General features: G+C 41.5%; 1 protein-coding gene across 1 annotated transcript in view; it reads right to left on the reverse strand.

Moving 5' to 3' along the window:
- Positions 1–14,785: 14,785 nt before the first annotated feature.
- The window catches only part of GPR139 (G protein-coupled receptor 139), a 45,847-nt gene continuing 37,332 nt past the window's right edge, over positions 14,786–23,300 (reverse strand). The window contains exon 2 of the mRNA XM_084773024.1: positions 14,786–19,286. Within this exon, the coding sequence (XP_084629150.1) occupies positions 18,352–19,286 (935 nt within the window). The 3' untranslated portion in view covers positions 14,786–18,351. The remainder of the gene's footprint in view (positions 19,287–23,300) is intronic.

The following is a 23,300-nucleotide window of genomic DNA, read 5'->3' on the forward strand; positions in this document are numbered from 1 at the left end:
AGGTAAAAACCAGAATGTAGGTATAACTTTCAACGATCTGCCTCTTGTAATGTGTTTTTGCCACTTAGGGCCCACCTGAAGTTTTCAGATTCCCTCTCAATACCTAGCCATAGTCACAAGTTTCATTTGTCACCTCCAATATACTGCAAGGTGACCCTAACTAGAAATGAAGAATTTTCTCATTTCTCCTTGAGCAGCACATGGTATTAGCCCCTTCCTGGTTTATCTGTGGTGGCTTTTGTTAGTAATGGCAGAAGAAATTCCACCTGAAGTTTATCATGCTCAAGACACTCAACAAGGAGGACTTGGGGCAAGAGATCAGGGATAGGAAGGCTGTTGCTTGTATATGAAAACATATTCTTGACATATGTGATGCTCCCTGAAGTCCTGAAGCAAGACATGAAACATTTTTGAGAGTGTAACTAATGGGACATTTTAATTGTAGCGTCTACTGATTCCACAGATGATCAGGCAAGGGACTATGTGATCATTACACACTTTAGCTACTTCTGGATTGTGGGTTAATATGGCACCAGTTAATTCCTCTTGTAATTTCTTTTTACAATTTTATGAACCAGAAAGGAAAGCATATTCTTCCAAAGAATTGTTGCACACCCCTGTCTCCAGCAAAGGCTTGAATCTCATGATGTCTTCTTCTCTTTATAAGCCCTCCAATTCATTCCGTATTCCCTCTGTGTTTACAGGCACAACACATTGAAAGCCAGCCTTAGTGAACAACATGCTGGGAAATTACTTAAAACCAACAGGCATGGCAGGCTTTGTCTTAGTTAAGCTCAGCTGCTGTAATCACTGTCCCTACATACCATCTGTATCCCTCACCAAATCTTTTGCTTGTAAGAGATAGACTCCTCAGCTGTCTTCTTGCATTGTTGGAGACCAATCTATGGCAGGGATACTTTCAATCTTTAATTATTAGGTCACCAATGAAAACAACAATAATATTCCATCTGCATATGACCCATCCACCCATCTGTGCCTCTGTCTATCCACACACTCATCCTTCCATCCATGCACCCTTTCTTTGCCTGCTTATCTAAAAACCATTTAATAGCTATAACTGCTGATTATTAGGCTAATGTTGTCCAGAAAATGATTTAAAATGTTTCTCAGTGATACACACTTATTTCAGGACCCAATCCTCCTGTTTTCAAACCCATCATAGCTTATCTAGAAGAAACCACCCATTTGCTTGATAAATTACCAGTATGATGTTTATAACAAAATGGATGCATGGTCATGGAACAGTGAGATGTTTATAATTTTATTAAAATACCATATTTAATTTTCATGTTAACATTTGGGTTCATTTTTAAGACTCCCCACCAGTTTAAAACACACACACACACACACACACACACACACACACACACACACACACACACACACACATACACACACACACACACATGCATACGAGGGGGAGAGAGAGAGAGAGAGAGAGAGAGAGAGAGAGAGAGAGAGACGTATACCATGTATTTACCTTTAAAAGAAGATAGGACAATACAATCCTTTCTATTTGTTCCACTTAAAAATCTAATGCAGAGAAGAAAGTCTCCATGGGGCAAGATGGCTGGTGAGCACGTGGCCATGAGGACAGACTGATGGAACAGAAGCAGCCCAGACAGGATGACTTAGTGTTCTGGCAGGTAAAACAGTGACTGAGCATGGATCATTTAAATGAGGCAACTTAGGGGAAAGAGAATTCAGAAATGTCTAACAATGTGAGTGAGCTGAAGGGTCCACCAGCCAAGGTTGCCTGTCTGGAGCAGAACAGGAGCACAGATGCAAAGAGTCAGGGAGTGCCAGCTGATGAGAACCAGCCTTAGGAAAGGAACCATGCTACCAGTGTTCTGCCTGGTGGAACATTATGAAAACGCCATTGACTATGATGGCAAGGAGGAGGAGCATGTGGAGTTTGTGTTAGTGAGAAAGAATCTGCTTTCCAGCCAGCTGATTGAGACGGCACCGCTGTCTTTAGGATATTTGTGTAGCTCTGCTGCCCAGGCCAAGGTGCTCACACAGGACAGGAAGTGGAATCCAATTCCACTGTCGTATGTGACAGATGCTCCTGATGCTGTGGCAGCAGATCTGCTTCAAGATGTGTGTGTCGCCAAGAGTACATATCCTAGGTCTAACAGATAGATATGATTCTATAAATAGATATGGTAAAGTAGTTAAATAAGGTCTTCAAAAGCCTCAGAGACCTACAGAATATGGCATTTAAAGATGTTTTTATTATTCTAAAGATTCTTTGACAACAAGACAAGTTTACTCCTATCAACACCCAGCCTATGTCAAAGATGATGATCAATATCAAAGAATCTCCTTATAGAGATGGCTCCAAATATGACAAACCAGCCACTGGACAAAATGTTCTTGTTTCTGCACAGACAGAATTCTGCCTAAAAATGGGGGAGCTTAGATGCCTGCAGAGTCGACAGCCGAACTCTGCCAAGACAGGGTAAGCAAGTCCACAATAGTTCCTGCCTCACAAATATGTATGTCAGAGATATTGGCTAGAAGGCTAAAGATGATGCTCCAATGTTATAGAGAGTGTTGGGTGACTGTTCAGGCAGTAAACTGTCTCAGCCATTTTTCCATTTTGGAAGCTGCTAACCTGGTTCACTCAGGTATTTAAGTTTTATCCCTTCTCAAGTCTCTGATGGGGCTGAAGACCAGATAGTTTAGTCTTACAATTAAGCTTATTTGGTTAGAGGTTATGATGCTTTTAGATCAATACAGATGTTTTAAGTTAATAGATATATGATAGATATAGATCTTCATTCAGAAATTTAGACCCAACTAGGTAGGAAAGAAGTTTACTTCAAGTTTGCCAAATATGAATAGCCAAATCACTATGAATGTAACATTTATACAATTCCTGATTGTCTCATGGTTCTTCCTGCTGTATGTAGTTTATTTTATTCATGTGTAGTAATATATATATATATATGTATATATATATATAAGATTAAATAAAAAACAGATGTATGTGTATTATGTGGTCACACTCAAAATCCAGCTACACAGTGGCCCCAAACCAGAAGATTTGCCTCCTGAACAATGGTCACACACCACAGTAAGGAATGCTCTGAAGGACTTCGTGAAGTATATGAATCATAGTTCATTGGCTAAGGAGTGCCCCTTTCACAGGTACTCAGCATAGCATTTCATTAGTAATAAGACATAAAATAATAATCATAGGCAGCTACCACCTGAGGCAGTAGCTGGTGGGGATCCCTGCTTTCAAGGGATCTGAAGCAAGAATTTGCTAAAAATGTTAAGTGACTTGACCACTGAGGGCCTTTGAAAACCTGCCTGATTTATTCTGAATAGACCTTTCTCTCTTGGCATGGGGACTGTGCCCAGGAAAAGCAATCTTGTGGAAGACACTGCACTCTGCCACTCATTCTTAGATCAGCTTCTGAGTAGCCTGAACCCTCTCTGAGGCCGACTCATTGAAGGCCCTTCTCTGACTCTGACACCTGCTTTGGATCTCTTTCCTCTAACTGGGATGTCTTGTCTGGCTTCAATGGCCCAGGATGCGCCTAGTCCTGTGGCCTCTTAATGTGCAGGGATGGTTGGTACCCATGGCCTCCCCTTTCTCCCAGGAGAAAGGGAGGGGAGGACATGGGGGAGGGGGTTTGTGATGTGGGGCCTGGGAGGGGAGGAGGGAGGGGAGGCTGTGATTAGGGTGCAAAGTGAATAAATAAGTCAATGGAAGAATATAATGCAGGTTTCTACCATGAACACATACAAGTTTATATAATCACTTCTAAATAGCTGCATAATACTTTCATTTATGGGGCTACATGTTATCTTATTTAAAGTATTTTCCATTGATCAGATCCCAGGACAAACTGCAATGCTTTTGTTCAAATATCTTTGCATAGTTTATCAACAACTTAAAAAAAGACGAATTGTTAGAACAGGAAGTAAGTGAAGGGCTGTGCATCTGAAATTGCAATAGCTATTGCTAATCTCTTTTCAAAAGGGGTTACAAGAATTTGAATGAACGCAAATAGTGTGAGGAAAACCTCACTTATTGTGGGTGTGTGGGTACCTGGAAACACAGGATGACTTCATTCTCTTTTATTATGTATCTTCTGAAAGTTTTTCATACATTGACTATCGTCATTTTTTCCTCTGTACCAGTATCTCAAGCATCTGTAATTTCTTTATAAGGTAATATTGGAAACACACAGTACATTACTATTGACTACAGCACCCTACAGTGAGGTGTGCTGCCAGGTGCAGTTATCTAAGTGCAACTTCCTACCCACTTGACAACTTTTATCTATCTCCTTCCTTCTCCAGCTCGTCCGCCACATCCTCCCTGTTCGAGTGAGATTGGCTTTTTTTTCATATTCGATTTCTCAGCAGGACTGTGCAGCATCCTTCTTTCTTCATGTGGCTTTTTTCACCTAACACAATGCCAAAAGGTGGAATTTCATTTTTATGGTTTAACAATATTTCATTACACACACACACACACACACACACACACACACACACACACACACACACAGAGCCTTCTTAGGCCTTCTCCCAAATTATTCCTCCTCTTTCTCCTTGAGTTTGTGAGACAGAGACTCATTGATAAGCCAGGCTGGTCTCTAACCCTTTGTCCTCCTGCCTCAGCCTCCCAAGTGTCGGGATTCCTGGCTCTGACAGTGCAAAGTTATTTCAGCTTCAGTTGGAGTTTCACCGTGTCAGCTCCATGGCAGTCACATGCGGGAGGTGTGGTATGCAGAGGCCACAGCTTTCTGGAAGACAGCAGTAATTAAATATGACATCGTGCTGGTAACAAAGAAGCCCAAATGCTGTCAACAATCACCAACGACAATTCTATAGAAATTCATGAAGCAAATGTTTATCTGTAAACTCTCAAAGTAATTGTTTTTCCATGTTCTGAACACAATACATCTTTACAAACTTAGCAAGCTCACTGCTGAGTCATTCACCTTAACTAAAAAAAAATTCATTAAGACAACATCGTTTCCCGACTCCATCATTGTTTTCTAAGCTGGGCAATGATCCGAAGAGGCTCTGAAAAGCATTTTAAACAATCAGAAAAAAATGTGTCTAACATCCATAGTATAAAAGTAAATAGTAACTCCATTAGTGTAAGGGATGTTGCTATTTTCGTCAAGGGAATTATCAGTATCAACCAACAATACCAACTCTAGCAGAGTGCTAGGAAGAAGCAAATGTTTCCCGTTTATTGCCCTTGATGGAGACATTTCTGGCACTGAGGTGAATTCTTCATGAATTAAGAGGGACTTGAAACCTTCCAGTGTCAGAGCTTAAGTTTAAAAAATAACAAAGAAGATGAAATCGAGAGTATCAAAAATTGCCATAAAGCCCACTAAATCATTCATAGAATGGTATGTGGTAAGTAGTATAAATATCCCCTGGCATCATAGGGACTTCACAACCTTGGAGCAGCTTAAGTAATGCTGTGTGTTTCTAGGACAAATCACATGAAAAATATCTATGCTTTTAGGGGTTTGGGCTCTCCCATGGATTGAGATGCTCACACTGAGTGATGCATGGGAAATCAGGAGAGAATCTAACCATTGTAGTGACAATCTATTCTCTTTCTTTCTCTTTGTGTGTGTGTGTGTGTGTGTGTGTGTGTGTGTGTGTGTGTTAGGTTTACTGAGATTCTACTGACCCAGATATCATAGAATATGACCTTCAGAATGTATAAGAAGTATAAGCAGGCCAGTGAGTATTTTTAGTAAAACAGCCATTATAAAAGACCAATGAATGATGGGGCCAATGAACGTGCATTTTGTAAAAGAGCCAATACACAGCAATTACTGATTTTCATAACTTGTTTTGAGTCTATTGCTTGTTTAGGCACATCTCTGAGAGAGTTTTTGTATTAACTAAACAATCAAAACAAACAAACAACCACCCCCACAAAACCCACCAACCAACCAATCAAACAAACAAACAAAAACAAAACAAACATACAAAAACACCATGGAAATTTTGATTTAATTAAAAGTATCTAAATTAATTTGAAATTATCTCCCTCTGATTACATTCTGTCTGCCTTTTTATCTCACGTTGGAGAGGCAAAACAGCCATGAAGTTGTTGCAGTTGGGGAAAAGCACTGGTGCTTGGAGTACCTTTAAGAAGATGCATTCTCTTTGAAGAATGATTTCATTATTTGCAGAAAAAGATATTGAAGGAAATTATTTGAGTTGGGGAAGGAAATGATGAAATTTGACAACTCCTTGGGAGTTTAGAGGACACTGAAATGGAGAGCAGAGACTATTTTTATTCAGTGAGAAAGGAAGAAATGATGCTGAAAACATCTTGCTAAATCAAGAATTTTAACCTTCCTTCCCCTTTCATCTTCCCACATAGTGACACCATGGCATTGGTCTAGCCAGGAGTTAAAAGTAGAGATCCTCTCAGAAGGAAAGTTGGGAGAAAGTGGATACTGACCTGAAAAACATCCATCCCAATGCTGCTGTTAAGAGAAGGGAGATGGGCACACCTGTAATGCCAGCACTCAGGGAGGCAGAGGCAGGTGGATCTCTGTGAGTTCCGGCCAACTTGGTCTACAAAGGAGTCTAGGCCAGCTGAGGCTATACAGGGAAACTCTGTCTTGAAAAACCAGAGAGAGAGAGAGAGAGAGAGAGAGAGAGAGAGAGAGAGAGAGAGAGAGAGATGAAAAGTGTTTTTGGAGCCTTCTCCCGTGCACTGAGCATCCTTGGCCCCCAAGAAAGGTTGAGGTGACTTACACATTTCAGGAATATTTAGAGTCCCAGTGATCATCCACTCTGAGGGGATAGAAGCTTTATAGCCAAGTATGGCTACAGAGAGAGCCTCTTTTTGTAAGGAAGAAATGATGACTTTATGAGCTGTAACCCCATGCTGGAGTCGTTAGGCCTTTCAGGAGAGCTCTTGCTTCTGAGACCCACTGGCCTTAGCTGGAGGTATGCTCACTGACTATTTCTGCTCCAATGAGGCTGGATAGGTTATTAGGACAAGACTCTGATCTGAGATCATGGCAGAAAATCAACAGAGTGCTTTCAGCAGGATGCTCCATCTTAAAGCAGAGCGACCTCTCCTGGTAGACTTATCTCATTAGTGGGGTCGCAGGAAGACTACAGACTGAATCTTTTTGTCCCCTCTGGTTGGAAACTACTTTAACTGTCTCTGTGGGAATGCTTATGTGGACAGGCAGGCCAACCAAACCAGGACAAAGAACATAGGATCCTCTGCTGCCTCTCAGGTCCATTTCCCCTTTCCTTGTCTGATGAGTGCCTTTCCTTGTGACTACTGATGTTGTGATGACCTCACTCTTTGGCGAAGACCCTGCCCTTTTCTTTCATGGTTGTGGCCTGTTCCTTGCCATAGAACAGCATTGTGCCCCAGATAGTCAGTTACACTAAGAGGCACATACATATGAAATCTGTGAGTCCTTTCCTGGTAACCTCCTAGAATCAGCTATTTGTAAGATTAATTTATAATAACATGAAGCCCTTGTCTCCTGTTGGGGGATATTTGTATTCCAGCTCAGACCCTTAGAGACACACTCGACATAGTGTGACATAGACAGGTGACCTGTCTTAACACACACTTACCAATAGGACCATTTACATTTTTATCATCACTGGAACTCAGTGATAGCAACCCTTATGAGGCAGGCCAGTGGCCTTCATGCAACTGTGGCTACTTCACTCCAATCTTTAAGTTTCTACCATAGAGATGAGCAGTAGATGAAAGCTATTTGAAAGACCTAGGATGGAACAGGGAGCTGCATCATGACGTTGGAATAGAACATGCAATGATGGATGGCTTGCCTTCTTCCTTCCAAATCCTCAATGCTCTGTCATTTTCAAGGACTGTCACTGGATGATGGTAATGAATGATATACTTTCTCTGCTTTGGAAGAGACAGAGAACCAGAACACAATATAGCTAAGCCCTTTATCTTGGAAGTGGCCTCATTAACTCATAGTGGACTCAGGTGCTGAGGGAAGTCTATGAACATTCAGCATTCTTGCACATTTTAAACACATCTGTCAATAGTTTCTAGAGATTTTTAGCATCTTTAATATCACCCCACTATTCCCCCATTTAGAGTTGGTAGTGTTGTTATTTGTACTTTATAGATAACAAAGCAGGAACTAAGGAAGTGGAAGAGGCTTGTTCAACATTCCTCAGCTACATATGAAGGAGCAAGGATATGAACTTGGATCTGCATGGCCTGGTCACAGGCTTATACTGCTCGCATGAGTTCTGGGGCTCCATGTGTCTTGTCTTGGCCTTATATTTGTTCAGTCCTAGAAGTCCAATTTGGTGTTTGTCAAAGTCATCTAAGGTTAATTTTGATTCCAGAGCTTTTAGGAAACTCTGCAAGATACCAAGATTAGGGAATCTCTGTTCCCAAAGCTAGAAGTACACTTTTGGGGATGTCCAATAGCCAAATCATGCTTTAAGGACAGAGGACCAGGGGATCTTTTCTTTTTAAAGCATCTTTATAGTATAAGACACTTGGCTGCTTCTCTGTGCGTTGTGAAGTTTCTGGACCCATATTTTGTTAGATTCCCTAGGTCAGGAGGCATGAGTGTAGGGGGCACCAGGCTCTTTTAAAATTGGTTCTACATTAGCCTACTGCAGTAACTATTTATCCTACTATCAGAAGCATTTAGAAGTTAATTTATCTCCACTCTGTTCTTTCTCTTCACCTTCAGTGGAGAAGGAAGACCACCTATCATGCTACATTCAATTTCAACACCATGAAATGTGACTTCCTGTGCCTCATTGATCTGTACAGTTTAGAGCATGGATGCCATATATGTGAGTTGACACACTTCATTCTCTGTTCCTCAGGCTAGCGTGTCCACAGGAAGGGAGAATTCTACATACGCTCCATCTTCCACTCAGGACACTAGCTGTAATGCTCCAAGCTTGGCTTTACAAAGATAGTTTGAAGTCTCATCTCTTGGTGTCTTCATTTGAATTGATGAATCTGGGATGCAGAAAGTCTGCTTGCAATTATCATAACAACCATTTTCTATGAAGCCCTACTCTGCCTGGGTGTTTGCTTAGTTCCACTGACCTTGGGCCCACCCAAGATCATCTAATCCATCTTTCCAGAAGTAGAGCTTATCCTCAGTCTCTATTTTTTTTGAGACAGGGTTTCTCTTCGTAGTTTTGGCTGTCCTGGAACTCACTCTGTAGACCAGGCTGGCCTCAAACTCACAGAGATCCACCTGCCTCTGCCTCCCAAGTGGTGGGACTAAAAGTGTGAACCACCATCACCCTTCAGCCTCTATCAGTCATTTTGTAAACCTGTTTCACAACATGCTCCAGATACATAATGGGTGGTAGACAGCTAGCACTTGTAACCAGATCTTAGCTCATCTGTGAGAGGCACACATATGATGAACTCTCAACCAAATATGGAGTATGAGTTGGTGAGGGGACTCATGACAGACTGTTGGGGAGAGTTGTGATTTATGAGTTCTTATAGTTGGCAGAGTCACTAAGTAGACAGAAGCATCTCAACCTTGACTGGGCATCAGAATCATTTGGGCATGATTTTTGAAGATGCTGAAGCCTTGAATTCCTTTTGAAGGAAGGTTCTGACTGAACATGTATCTAGAAGCATCTGGAAGTATGTTTTTAGTAACACCAGGGGAGTCTGAAGTGAAGCTAAGGCTTAGGAGTCACTAAAAAAAAACTACTGTAAAAGCTCCCTGTAATAGACTGGCATTTCCCAAGAGATGAATCTCTTGTAACGTTGGAGGTGTGCAAGTAAACTTTCTAACCCTGAAATATATTGTGAAAGAGCTCCCCTACCAGTCATGGCTAGGTGAGAAGAAAGTCTCAACATGATGACATCAGGCATTTGACTCTCAACTTTTGTCTCTTAACTGAAGAGATTAGATCTGATTTAGATAATGGTACATGTTGAGGATTATTTGCAACATTCATGCATCTGTTTTAATGGTCTCTGTCTATGCTGGATGATGTAGGTTTTCCTTTTATACTATGGTTATAACACTTTACCTGAAGAAATTATCTGGTTTGCAGTGAAACCCTCTGAAGACATTTAAAGAATGTCTATCTCTATAGTTCATTCTGGTATTGGGATTCTCCAAAGATCTCCAAGGGTGAAGAACCATTGAATTAAAATGTGCCAACATAAGGCTACTGCAGTTTTAATGAATGTAGAAATCACAGGGGGATGTTGTTAAAATCAAGATGTTTCATCACTTGGCTTTGGGTCTGTGGTTATGGTTCTACATTTCTTAAAAGCTTACAGTTGATGCAGAGGTTGCCAACAGGTGCAAAGACCTTGTGGAAGTGGATTATGTAAGAAACTGCATCACAAATATTATAAGATAAATAATAATGGGATTTTGGCAAACAGCACTTGTGTGCTGAGAGTAGAACTTCAAGCCCCAGGATCCATGTAAGAAGCCAAGTATAATGGCATGCATTTATGATCCCAGCACTGGGGATCTGGGCATCTGGGGATCTGGAGATCTGGGGCGCTGGGGAAGCTGGGGGAGCTGGGCCAGAAGTATCCGTGAGGTTCGCTGGCAAGTCCAGCCTAGTAAAATCAGTGGAGACCTAGTGAGAGACCCTGTCTCCAAAAACACAGTGGGCAGTTCCTAAAATGACACAGTTGACCTCTGATGTAGATGTCTTCAGACACACACACACACACACACACGATGTTATGCTATGTTCTTTTTAAGGAAGAGGGAGGGCAACTTTCTATTTTTATGTCTAGAATATTCTCCAACACTTGATCAGGCATGGGCAGTTTCAGAACCTTGGACAGAGGCATACTTGCTTGTCTTAAAGGAGAAAGGCCAACTGGTAAAATCTGGCTGTGAAAGCCTTTGCGAAACAATGATGACATCAAAAATATTATTACTGAGCGTGATTCAGGGAAAATGTAAAAGTTTATACTTGCTTTTGCCTTCCTTGTTTTTATTACTATCTTATTTGTAGTTCTGAAATTCAGGTCTGCCAGATTTCATCAAACACACAAATTGGGTCATGAAGAGGAACCACAGGGTATTATGCCTGGATGATTTCTGACTCCTCATTAATGGAATTGGAGGATGACTTTAGCCTAAATATCAAGTTTGTATGAGCAAAAGGCTAAAGTGGAACCAAACTGCTAATTCAGGACCAGGAACGTGGGATGTCAATGACAACATGTCAAGGTGGCCTGCTGAAGGGGCTCTTGGAAGCAAGCAGGCCTGCACTTAAATATCAACTCATGAGTTACTCATTGGTATTTTTGAGTAAATTTAATTTAATTTCCATGAGATACCAAATTTTTTTCACCTGAAAAATGGAGATGAGTGCATTCCCTTCAAGACTCAAGAGGACAGAAGTAAGATGACCACATCAGTGCCTTGCTTAAGATGCCCAGTGGTTTTCTTTCGGAATCTTGACCAGAGCACAAAGCTCTGCATGATTTGATGATTGCCACCTTGCCCTGCCTTGTTTCATAACATCCCTCTGCTGGGTCATGATGCGTCAGCAGTTCTAGTCTTTGGCAATCTACCTAGTGCTCAAGGTCATTTCCATTTCAAGGCCTGTCTTTTCTGATCCCCCTCTGTGTGGCTCTTTTCCTTTCTACATGGGCCCCAGTTCTCTGGCTATGTTCTGAAACAGAGATTCCCTGAATGAGTTATCTGATGTTGTTTCTGTCTGACCTGGATTGCTTACTACTGTTTGTCTAAGTGCTCATCACTGTCTGCTTTAATCTAACTTGATTTCTCCAGTACCATCTCTCCCCATGGAGAACACCTGCCATGAGAGGCTTATGTGTCTTGTTCACTAACAAATTACTGACTAGAATAGATTTTGGCACATGGTGTATTTTAATAAATATCAGTCAAATAAATAAATGACTAAAGGAATGCCTAGGGCCCAGCGGTTTTTAAATGAATGACTGCATTCTATCCTTAGACATATTTAAGTTGATAGTCTGGTTTTGGAAATCCTGAGGATAAATATGAAACCCTTCTAATCATGAAAATTTAAGTCAAGTGGTGAAAGATATATGATGCATTTTGTGTTTTTGGAAAATGTGTAAAAAGATTACTGGAAATTGTGTTTACTAACACTTAGAGGCTCTATGCTCTCCAGTAAGGAGAATTTTATTGGGTCTTAGCTTTCTTTTTGCATCTTTGGATGATATAATTTCAAAGAGCCTCACTGTCCCTCTAAGAACTCAATGACAGTAAAATAAAACTTCCAACTTGGTTATTTATTCTGCAGTTGCTTCTTGTCTCATTCTATTCTTGACGTATCGCTTACTTGCTGCTCAGGGTCTGGTCACTATAGATGAACCACCTGCTCTCCCTCCCTCATGGACTCCTGTTTGCATGTTAGCACTGGCAGACATCCATGCAGACATTAAAAGAAGGGAGATCTGGGAGAACACCACCCTACCTTCCTCTCTGACATCCCAAGTCTGACAGCAGTGTGGACCAGCCCTTCTCTGGGAAGCCCCTCTTCCAAGAAACCAGATCAAATCTGTGTAATTCCACTCTTGCCTCCAATGGCATTGTGGGGGGTGGAGAGACCCCCTATGACTCCCTAGGCATCCCAACAGTGCTTACTGGGTTTTTAATCTTGCTCAGGCTATCACTGAGAGTCTCACGACTAAAGTCTCTACATTGAAACACCTGAATGTGATTTGGTTCTCTGTGATGAGGAATTTCTTTGAAACTGAAGCAGAGAAGCTGACTCCAAGCTGCCACTGAAGCTCATTTGTGGAGTTAATAGACATCTACATGCAGGCTTCTTCTTTGGATTTAGTACAAATCCATCCTGCTGCAGTTTTAACTCACTTGCTCTGGTTACATCTCACTTGGAAAAAAAAATACTGTGTCATTGTCATTCCGTATTTAACAGAGCTCATGCACAGGGTAACATCCCATCCAGAGAGTTCATGACAAGGTCTCTCCCCTCCCTGTTACCCTATTTGCTCTTTTGAAATGGGGAAACTCTTTTTTATCCTTTTTGAGCACCACAGCAACACATTCTCCTAACAGACTCAGGATATTCACAGTATCTCTTTATCCCCGTAGACACAAGCCGCGCATCCCCTCCTGTTGTGTCTGGCAAGTACTTGGATTAATTGCACACCCTTCAATGAGGCTGAGCCACCATTTAGCAGAATGTATTAATAAAAGGATCATTATCTAACAGTTCAGCCTCTGTTGGCTCCCTCCCTGAGTTGGTGAGCAAAATTAATGAGGATACTGAGGCCATGGCTAGCAGATCCTGTGACCCTGTCAGCATTTTTGTTCTGCTTTTCTGTACCTCTCCTCAGCTTTGTCACTTTCAGTCTCTGAGTTGATGCAAAGATGGCTTGTGACAATAGTTTGTGGGTGGCTGTCAGAATCGATGGTGGTTTGTGTGGGAAAATGCATAGTTTGAGAGCTGATAGAATTAACTTAAAGAAAAGTTCCACTTCACAGAGAAATGTCAAGCTGTGTGTTTTAATTATGATGCAGTTATACTATATCTCATACTTAGGTGACCTGGGCTTGAAGAACTGCAGAACTATACAACATTCCCAACTCTAGAAAAAGGGCATGAGAGTAATGTGATCTTTTGGAGGATGACTCAGAGGGTTCAGTGGGATACAGTGGGAAGGGTCACATATGTAGTGTCCTGGGCTCCATTCTGGACATAGCTGTTCACTACTTCAGGATTAGCATCCTCACCTGTAAAGTGTTGTACAAGGGAAGCTGTAAAAATCCTGATCCTTACAAGCATCCTATGAGGTATTTACTGGAAATGTGATTAGCTCCTATTGTGAAGGAGAAATTGCACCTCAGAGGGATTAGGAACACTGTCCAAGGTCACACAGCCCACAGTGTTCCACACCAAACTGTGGGTGTCTCAGCATGACAGCATCAACATGCCTTGCAAACAAATGGAAGATATTACAATTGGTAGTACTTTCCAGATAAGGACGATTGTTCAGGTTATAACCTTGAAGGGCCTGATTAAGTCACACATCTGGTCAGTGGTACAGCAGAGTCATGAACACACAACTGCCTGGTGTGCAAGTCTGGGCACTTTGCCGTGTGCTAATTCTATTTATGATTACAGCCCTTGCTGTTCAAAAACTCACAGCGAGTATAATCACAATAGAACCAAGGTTTATATCTATCAAGGAGCAATTTAGGATTACAGGAAGCAGAACATTGCGATCTAACATTTTGAAATCTATATGACCAACAAGAAGGAAGGTGGGATTCTGTTTGTTTTGTTTTGAGCCTAGTCTTTAACGGCTGAGCCATCTCTCTAGCCTGGGATTCTGTTTTTATGCTAATATTTAACACAACATATAAGTAAAATGCTCATTTAAAATATTTTAAAACTTTCAGCAGTATTTTGATATTTGGAGAACATTATACTAAATGAAATGACTTATCTCCAAACAGACAAACATCATATGATCTCAATTATATGTAGAAACAACAACAACCCCCAAACAAACAAACAGTTGAGCCCATAAAAGTAGAGAAAGGAGTGATATCAGAAAGTTTGGGAGTTGGGGGCTGAGGAGTGGGGAGTTGTTGACCAAAGGGCACAAAGATTCAATTAGACAGAGGAATGCTTTGAAGAAGCTCCACAGAGGTTCTCTAATACTGAAAAGGTATTGTAAACTTCAAAATAGACACAAAGTACGTTTCAAATGTTTCAACACAAATATATAAGTGAGGCAATGTGTTAATTTGCTTGATTTAATCATTGCACATTTAATACATATATCAAAACATCACATTGCACCCCATAACTGTATACAATTATAATTATCAGTTAAAAATAACATGAATAAAAACCAGCATTCTGTAGTTGATTCAACATATATGCAAATAGCAAACACCAAGTGCGCACCATATTAGAATTTATTAGAATACAAACTAGTCCAAACACAATATATTATCTAGTTAAAAAAATATGAGCATTTACTATTTTTCAGTGGTAGCTTCCTGTTCCATTTTTGAGTGGTAATAGTCAACTTTAGAGTCATTAATGTACTTCCAAAGGGCTCCTCATGTTGTACAAGTAAGGACCAATTGTGCAAAATGACCCTTTCCTGTTGCAAGGTGTTTGGTGTTTGGAACATGGATGCTCGTGCGCATGGCTTATCTTTTATGGTTTGTCTGCTGCCCCCCTCACCTCATTTCCCAGGCTTCTAGTTGATAAGAAAAAGACTCAGCATGTACATATGTGGCACTGTCACCACGTCCAAGGACACAAATCATACAGCAATGGAAGTGAAAGTGAACAGTCTTTGAAAGAAGCACCACAAAAACCCAGGCTAAGGTGTTTGCCCTTAGCAGCAGCTGTTTATGTGACGGGCTTCGACATTCAAGGTTTCATCTCCAAACCTGGCCTGAAAGAAAAGGCTTGCAATTTTTAAAATTAAAAAGAAAATATCTTCATCATTGTCTGTTATTATTAATATCAATAATAAATGAATGTTCCTTCTGAAATCTTAAAATCTTAAATAAACTTTAGGTTATATATATGTGTGTATATATATGTATACACACACACACATATATATATACACATATATATCCAAAAGGAAAAGGTATACATACATAAAAGCATATGTATATATACATACATATATTGGCTGATATATATACATATACATTCAAAAGAGTATCCATGTGTATTTTAACAGAAGATATAACAACTCTCTGGAGTGCTTTCATGGATTAGCTTTAAAAATTACCTAGAGAAATAGAAAATGTAGTCAGAAGAGAGAGATGCTGCCATACTACCTGGTAGAACCTCTACTGTTAAGAAGAGCAATGGGTGAGTGTCCGTGGGAAGCATTCCCAGTGCACACCCAGTTGTTGAATAGTTAATTTGTTTTTACATACAATTAAAAGCAGAGCAGACATCACTGAGAGTCAGACTTGCTCTTCAGCTCGTGTACATCCTCAAGAAAGGAATTGCTTAACCTTTATAGATATTGCACTTTGAATCATTTGTGTATATCTCAAACTAACATTTTCAGAGATATGTATTTTAAAAATAAATAAACACACACATATAATATATATTGAGCATAGGCAGCCTTTGGTTAATGTTTACTTATAGGGAGGTGCGGTGAAATTGTTTCATACACACAGTTAATGAACATACATTCATCTCTACATGCTTGGGGGGAAAAGAAATGCAATTTAAGTGGTATGGGGGATTTCGCTGACACTTCACTCACTGAGCATAGACTCTGGGGAGCAAGCCAGATGGAAGCCAGGACTGCTCATCCCTCACATGAGTAACTTCTGCAGACTTTTCTGTGGGAGTGGCTTGCTGCATCCCAGTAGTCCTGAAGTTCTCCAGCACATCACAATAATAGGCACATCCCCTAATCACCAGCTGCTTCTGTGTTGTCTTCAACCAAAGTATCGGCAACCTGTCCCAACACTGGAGAAAAATGTAGCTTCTTGGGTGTTCAAAGGTCCTCTTCCCAGAGGACTATGTACAGGAGCCATGCCCCCATAATGTCATTCTCTTTTGCACTGACTTTAGAATCTAACCATTGGGTTTGATGAGACTCTCCAGTAAGCCATTTAAAAGTGATAGGAACGAACACCACCAGAAACAATACAACCCCAAATCACACCAGGTTAGTATCCTTGGAGGGAGCTTAGGGCTTGTGTTGCCTCAGGAATCGTTACATGCCATTCCTTTGCTAAAGAGCCCTTTAACATGATAGGAACACGTCTTTCAGTTTAGGGAGATCATGCAGCAAAAATCAAGCCTATGGGACTGATATGTTTAGTTTGGTCACCAAAAATATGCAGTTTAAAAAATCATTTTGAAAGATTTCTTCCAAACCAGGCATGGGTTCAAATGCTGGGAATCTTGGGAAGGGGTATGAATAAAATGCAAAATAAGAGTAACTCTAGCATTTATATCCCCTTAAAAGCACACCACAGGACACAGTTTTATACAGTCATGTCTGTATGTGTGCATTATATGTCTGCACATACAAGTATTAATTCTCAGGAAAGTCTCTCTCCACGTCCTAAATTTGTTCTTACCTTGGACAGGCAAGGGGAGAACAATAAATATATTTGATTATCTTTGAAGCATCTGAGTTGAACCACTTTACTGATAACTTATACCACCTGACTGAGCTACTTATTTCAAAGGACAAACCAGTGGTCGGCACAGCCACCCCTCTATGTCAGTTTTGTCTGTGTTTCGGGTCTTATATTGCAATGCCAGCTGGGCTGTGGTAGGAGATGACACTCTCTTCCCACCAGAAGAGCTGCAGTTTCTGATCCTCGCAACTATTCTCTCCAGTTAAGAAGTCACTTCAAGTACAACAATTTTGATGAGGGCTTGAGCAAGCAAGAGGCAGGACTAAAACTTGACACATAGAATGCTTCTCTGGGAAGCATGCGCAGTGCTACACTAAGAAGTAATTTTGAATGCAAGGATTGTATACAGCAGACACAGGGATGAATCAAAACAGTGGCAAGAGTGGGTTTGATTTTTTTGTTTTTCTGGGCTCAAGAATTCCTCCTTTCCCCCACACATCAGGTAGGGTCTTTGTTTTAGAGGAGACATAAAATCTACACATTATGGCAAATAGAAAACTGTACCTTAGACTCCAAGTCTAAGGGATATAGTCATGTTGGCTTGGAGCCTCCCCATAGACATTCCAGCAAAAGTTTGGATGGTATTTGATACTTCCCTTTCCCCATGCTGTCATTCTGCAGCCAGAGTTGCCAGGGCCACTTGAAGACTACAACCCTGGCTAGGACAAAGGGCACCTTAGAAAAAAAAATCCCAAATCAGTCATCCCTGTTAGCTCCTGGCTATGGTACAGGGAAATGATGGATGGCCTCAACTCTTGGAAGAAGAGCATGGCTCAGCTACACACTATGGTAAGTGGCTTGGTGGACCACATACATGAGCAGTTGGTTCCTAGTGGCTGTGGGTGGTACCAACACTAACTACTTCTTGACCGTGGTCTTTATTGGTCACAATATGATAGATGCCAATTTATTTATAACTGCCAATGGCATCTTCAAGCCAGCAGGAACTTTGGCTGTCAGTGTGATTTTGTGAAACTAAGTGCACAAAAGAAAAACAAGATTCATGCTTTCCTTTCTTCTCTTCCATTTCTTCTCATCTACCGGTCTGAGAGCTGCTCAGTCTGTGGAGATAGGAAATCAGGTTAGCACTCTTAAGGAGAGCTGTTCAGCCAGAGGATGGGATACCCTCTCATCTGGACACAGATTACACAGAGGCACGAGTGCCAGCCCTATGGGGTCACGGGGATACTTTTATAGGCTTTCCGTGTTTGTCATACTGATACACCAGCATCTTGATGCAGTGTGAGTTTGCTGGTGAGATCCAAGGACTACTTGTTATGGAAAAGTTATGGTTGGTGTAGAACTGTACAGGCTGCTTCTGGCACTTGAACAAGGCCTTGAGTGTAGCAGCTGCCATGGTACGGAACCTCTTGCTGATGAAGCAGTAGAGGAAGAAGTTGATGGCTGTGTTCAGAAGGGCCAGCATGTTGGCAACATCCAACATGATGTGGACCAGCCAAGGCTTCTGGATGGGTGCGCCATACAGGTGGTAGAGAATCATGATGATGCGGGGGGCCCAGAGGGTGGCAAAGATGGAGGTGATGGTGAACAAGATGGCTGTGGTCTTCCCTGTGGAGTAGCCACGGAGGCGGAAATTGCTCTTCCTCCTTAGCTTGTACACAATGATTGAGTTCAAGATGAAGAAGATGGAGCAGGGCACCAGGTACACGGTGAAGCAGTGGACCCAGACAAGGACATGGTGCATGGAGGTGCTGGTGTAGTCTTCAGTCCAGATGTTAGGCCACCAGTAGTAGGGGATGCTGGTCAGGAAACAAGTGATGTAAACACTCACAATAACTTTTCGTGTCCTGGCTGGGTAGGAAACTGTGTGGTATTTGAGTGGGTGACAGACGGCAATATATCTGTCAACTGTTAAAGGGACCGTAATCCAGATTGAGGTGTGGATGGAGGAGAATTCCAGCACTTCTATGATCTTGTCAGTGATCTGAGGCATCTGTACACTCAAAATGAAATCTTCTAACAAGAAATCCACGAAAACGATGAAAAAGAGGACCAAGATGTCGGCAGCAGCAAGTGCTAGAAGATAGTTATAGGAGGACTTCTGCCTCCTGGCCACCAGTTGAGACAGGATTATGACTGTCAAGATATTTGCTGTGGAGAGAAGAGAATTAAGGTTACCTCCAAGGCAAAAAATAACCATTAGCTGCCAGTGAGGCCCTGGGCTTGATGTTTCGGGGGTAGGGCACTAGATGTCAGAGGATCAAATAGGTCTTTCTGTGGGATACTGTACCACAAATCACATCTCAAATGAAAAGCTGGACACAGTTGAATATATACACATGGTGTGGTTTATTTGTGCCTCATGCAAGCATGAGAGGTGATGCTGACATTAACCTACTACAGATGTGAAACTGGGGTCCACGAGTGCTCAGGAGAGTCAGTGCTGTATCCCTGAGTCGAATCCTTTACGTGCAGTCTCAGTGACTGCGGGGGAATATGGGTATAATAGTTAATGCTGACCACCAACTTGGCAGGATCTTGGGTCACCCAGGAGACAAGCCTCTGGGCGTAACTATGAAGGATTCATTGAGATGGGAGACCCGTCCTAAAAATGGGTGACACTGTTTCTTGAATAGAAAGGAAAAATCCGGCTGAGCGTAAGTATCCGTCTCTCTCTGCTTCCTAACTGTGGATGCCATATGATTAGCACACTCGTGCCCGCTGCCATGACTTTTCCTCTGTGGCAGGTTTTATCCTGAAAGTGTGAGCTTCGGTTGCCTTCCCCCAAACAATTTATTACAGGCAGGTGTAATGTGATGGGGATAGGAGCTTGGGCTGCATACCTTCCTTGTTATGGTGCTGGGGATAGAACCCAGGGATTTTTCCTATTGGTAAATGCCCTACCACTTGGCCACATCTTTAGCAGCATGACCTTTTAATAACCTTTATGAAACTTAGGGCCTCCTTTTACGTGCATTTAAGGGATGACTTTCGCATTAATTTAAAAATGAATTGTATTGATTTTTTGGAGCAAGTGATCAACATACATTGTGCATACTTAAAAAGAAATCACAAAGAAATAGAAAATTCTCCTTTACTTCTGTTTTCTAATCATCCCACTTATTTTCCCTTAGGAAAACGACAGCCAGTAAATAATTGATATGTGTATACACCCATATATCACAGATGTTTATGATTTTTGTATAAGTAACAGCAAATATTTTTGTTCCTAGGGTCAGATGGGAGATGGGTATTTAAAATGTGCACACACACACACACATACACACATACACTCAAACATAAAATCTCTGGTAAGTTTTATAAACATGAATCTCCCTTAATAAGATGCAATTAGAAAGGCATTAGGGAATAATTCAAAAGCAATAACCAAGTGATGATGTCTGAAAGATATTTAGACAAAACTGATACTCATTCATTCTTATGATCAACTCTGGACACTGTCAATCTTGCTTTGCAAATGAGGGACTCGGAGCTCTTATGTCCTTTGTCTGAGGTCCAGGAACAAAGCCAGAATCTCTCTCCCTCTCCTTCCCTTCCTCCTCCCCTCCTTCCTATCTTTGCTCCTTACTTCCATTCCCTGACTTCCTCTCTGTCTTCCTCCCAATCTTTATTTCTCAGTAGCCACATAAAACATCACCTAAGCCTGATGTCAAGGTGTTTTCTATGACCCTAGCATGCAGGAGGCTAACACAAGAGGGCTGACAAAGAGCTCGAGGCCAGGCAGGGCTTCATGGCAAGACTCTGCACCCAAACACTAGACAAACCATCAGTAGTTCACAAATAGAACCCTCTTACAACAAGCACACCCAGACAGCCTGATACACTTGTCCTAAAAGTAAAGGAATAGGAACATTTTCTTATATTTGGTTCATTCCTTCATAAAAAAGAAGTAACGATGTAGGCAGAGCTGAAGTTTGTCTTGAAATAGCTCCAAAACCATTGCTTCTCTTCCTCTCTTTCTCTCTCTAAGGGTAACCAGAGTCTGTGCCCAGGGTGATGCTGCCTGCTGTTGCTCTTCTACACTATCATGATTTCAGTGCATCCCATTCTTCCCTTTTGTTATTCAGCATTAGGTTTTTGAGGCTTAGCTATATCAATATCTGAAATTCTAATCTATTCATATGAACCTAGCATTGTATCAACCTAGTACAATTTATGTGTATATTACATATAGTAAATTATACATATAGTATGTGCGTATTACATATAGTAAATTTATGTGTATATTACGTATAGTAAACTATATAGTAAACTCTCTCTGCAGCACTTTTGAATTTATTTCAGGATTTCCCACTATGAGTGTGTTAATTCATATCTCAGTATGACTTTCACTGAGAAGCACTGCCATGTGAGGTTTTACTGGGTAGCACACACAGAAGTGCTGTAGCTATTCTTCTCCTTGCAGTGATCAGACACCTGACAAGACGCAACTTACCTGAGGAGTGGCATATTTTGGCTCATGGGTTAAGGCAAAGCCAAGAGACAGTAGAATGGAAGACCTGACTCGCAGGCATCAAGGCCCCCGAGACTCACTTCCTGGAGCAAGGTTCCACATCCTAAAGAGTTCCCATCCTTCCATACCACCGACTGGCTGGGGACCAAGTGTTGAAATACACGAGCCCATGGTGTGCATTTTTCTATATTAGGTAATGAGAGCTAAGTATAAAGTGGCCTTACTAATTTACACTCCCAACTGCTGAACGTCTGAAGTCTAGTTCAGCTGCTCCACAGCCTCTCGTTAGCTGGCAGTGCCAACTAGTAGTCTGTTTAAGTCTGCGTCATTCTCGCTCTTCTCTGAAGCGCTTGGAAATAACAGAATGCTGGCTGCGTTGGCCATGCTTCCGGCCAGGGATCTAGGATTGTGCTGTAGATTATCACGCAGCAGTGTTTATTCTAAGGGGATGGGAACCCACTCACTGTATCTGACAGGGAGCAATGGTGAGTGTATACTCCATGAGGAGCCTAGCTCAGAAAGCACCGCCTTCTACAGAAGTGGTTTGTTTTCGTTAAGACTGATATCCCAAACGATTGTGCAGTCAGCAACGTTTTTAAGAGCTCGTGAGTTATGTGCAGTGAAGAGATGGTAAATGAGGAAGATTCTGTCTATTTTGCTTTAATCTACCTTGGAATTCACTGGTGGAGAACAACAGTAACCAGAGAACTATAGAAGAAAATGCATAAATTCAGGTTATAGTGTGTGCTAGGAAGGAGTGGCTGGCAGCAGTGCCCGTGAGGGAGCAATGGTGTTCAAGCTAAGATCAAGGGGAAAAGCAGGGAGGTAAAGAGGGAAAACGTGTGAAAGGAGAAGCCTTTCAATAAAGGAAACAACATGTGCAAAGGCCCAGTGGTGGGGACACATGAAGTATTGGGTTTATTAAGGCAAAGAACACTTGTATTGATTTGTGCTTGCTCTGTAAGCATTTTTGCACTTAATAGCTCTCTTTTATTAAACAGCTTTGTTGTGTTCTCTTCAAAAGCATTTCAAAATGTTTTATTCATTCTGAAATCCTTTCACTAAGTATTTAGCCTCTATATTTGCAGGCAATGACCCACACATGGGCTGAAGGTGGGCACAAATTGATGTTGCAGACAGTCAGGGTCTCCACCAGAGTGTGGAAATAGCCTGAAAATGGCTACATGCTGAAGAGATAAATGAGGATGTAGGCAGTGGGCATAGGAAAACTTGTGAGCAGGCATGGAGCAGAAGGCAGAGGCTTGGAAAGGGCGTCTGCATCAAAGGGCTGCCCTCTTGCCCTTGCTTGCCATGACTTAATCTCATACAATTAGACTTTCCTGGAAATCAGGCTGTAGGCCCTTATTGCACTAATGACATTGGGTACCCGGCAGCCAAGCATGTAGGGTCTGGAGCAGGTCTTCCCTGGGGTTCTGTTCTAGCTCTGTTACTTACTGGCTCATAGATTTGGGGCAAATTTATTTAATCACTTTGTCCTTCAGTTTCCTTCTTTATAAAATGAGGCCAATAAGAACACTCACATCATGAGGTTGATTTCAGATGGAAGAATTATTAAACAAGACAATTTTCACAAAGAGAACAGTGCCTGGGACATGGTAAGTGCTTGGCTACTGGATCTGTTGTCATTCGTTCATTCAAACATTCATTCATTTCCTCATTTGTTTGTTCAA

Source organism: Acomys minous (genome assembly GCF_964271855.1).
Source record: "Acomys minous genome assembly, chromosome: 2".
NCBI classification, from domain to species: domain Eukaryota; kingdom Metazoa; phylum Chordata; class Mammalia; order Rodentia; family Muridae; genus Acomys; species Acomys minous.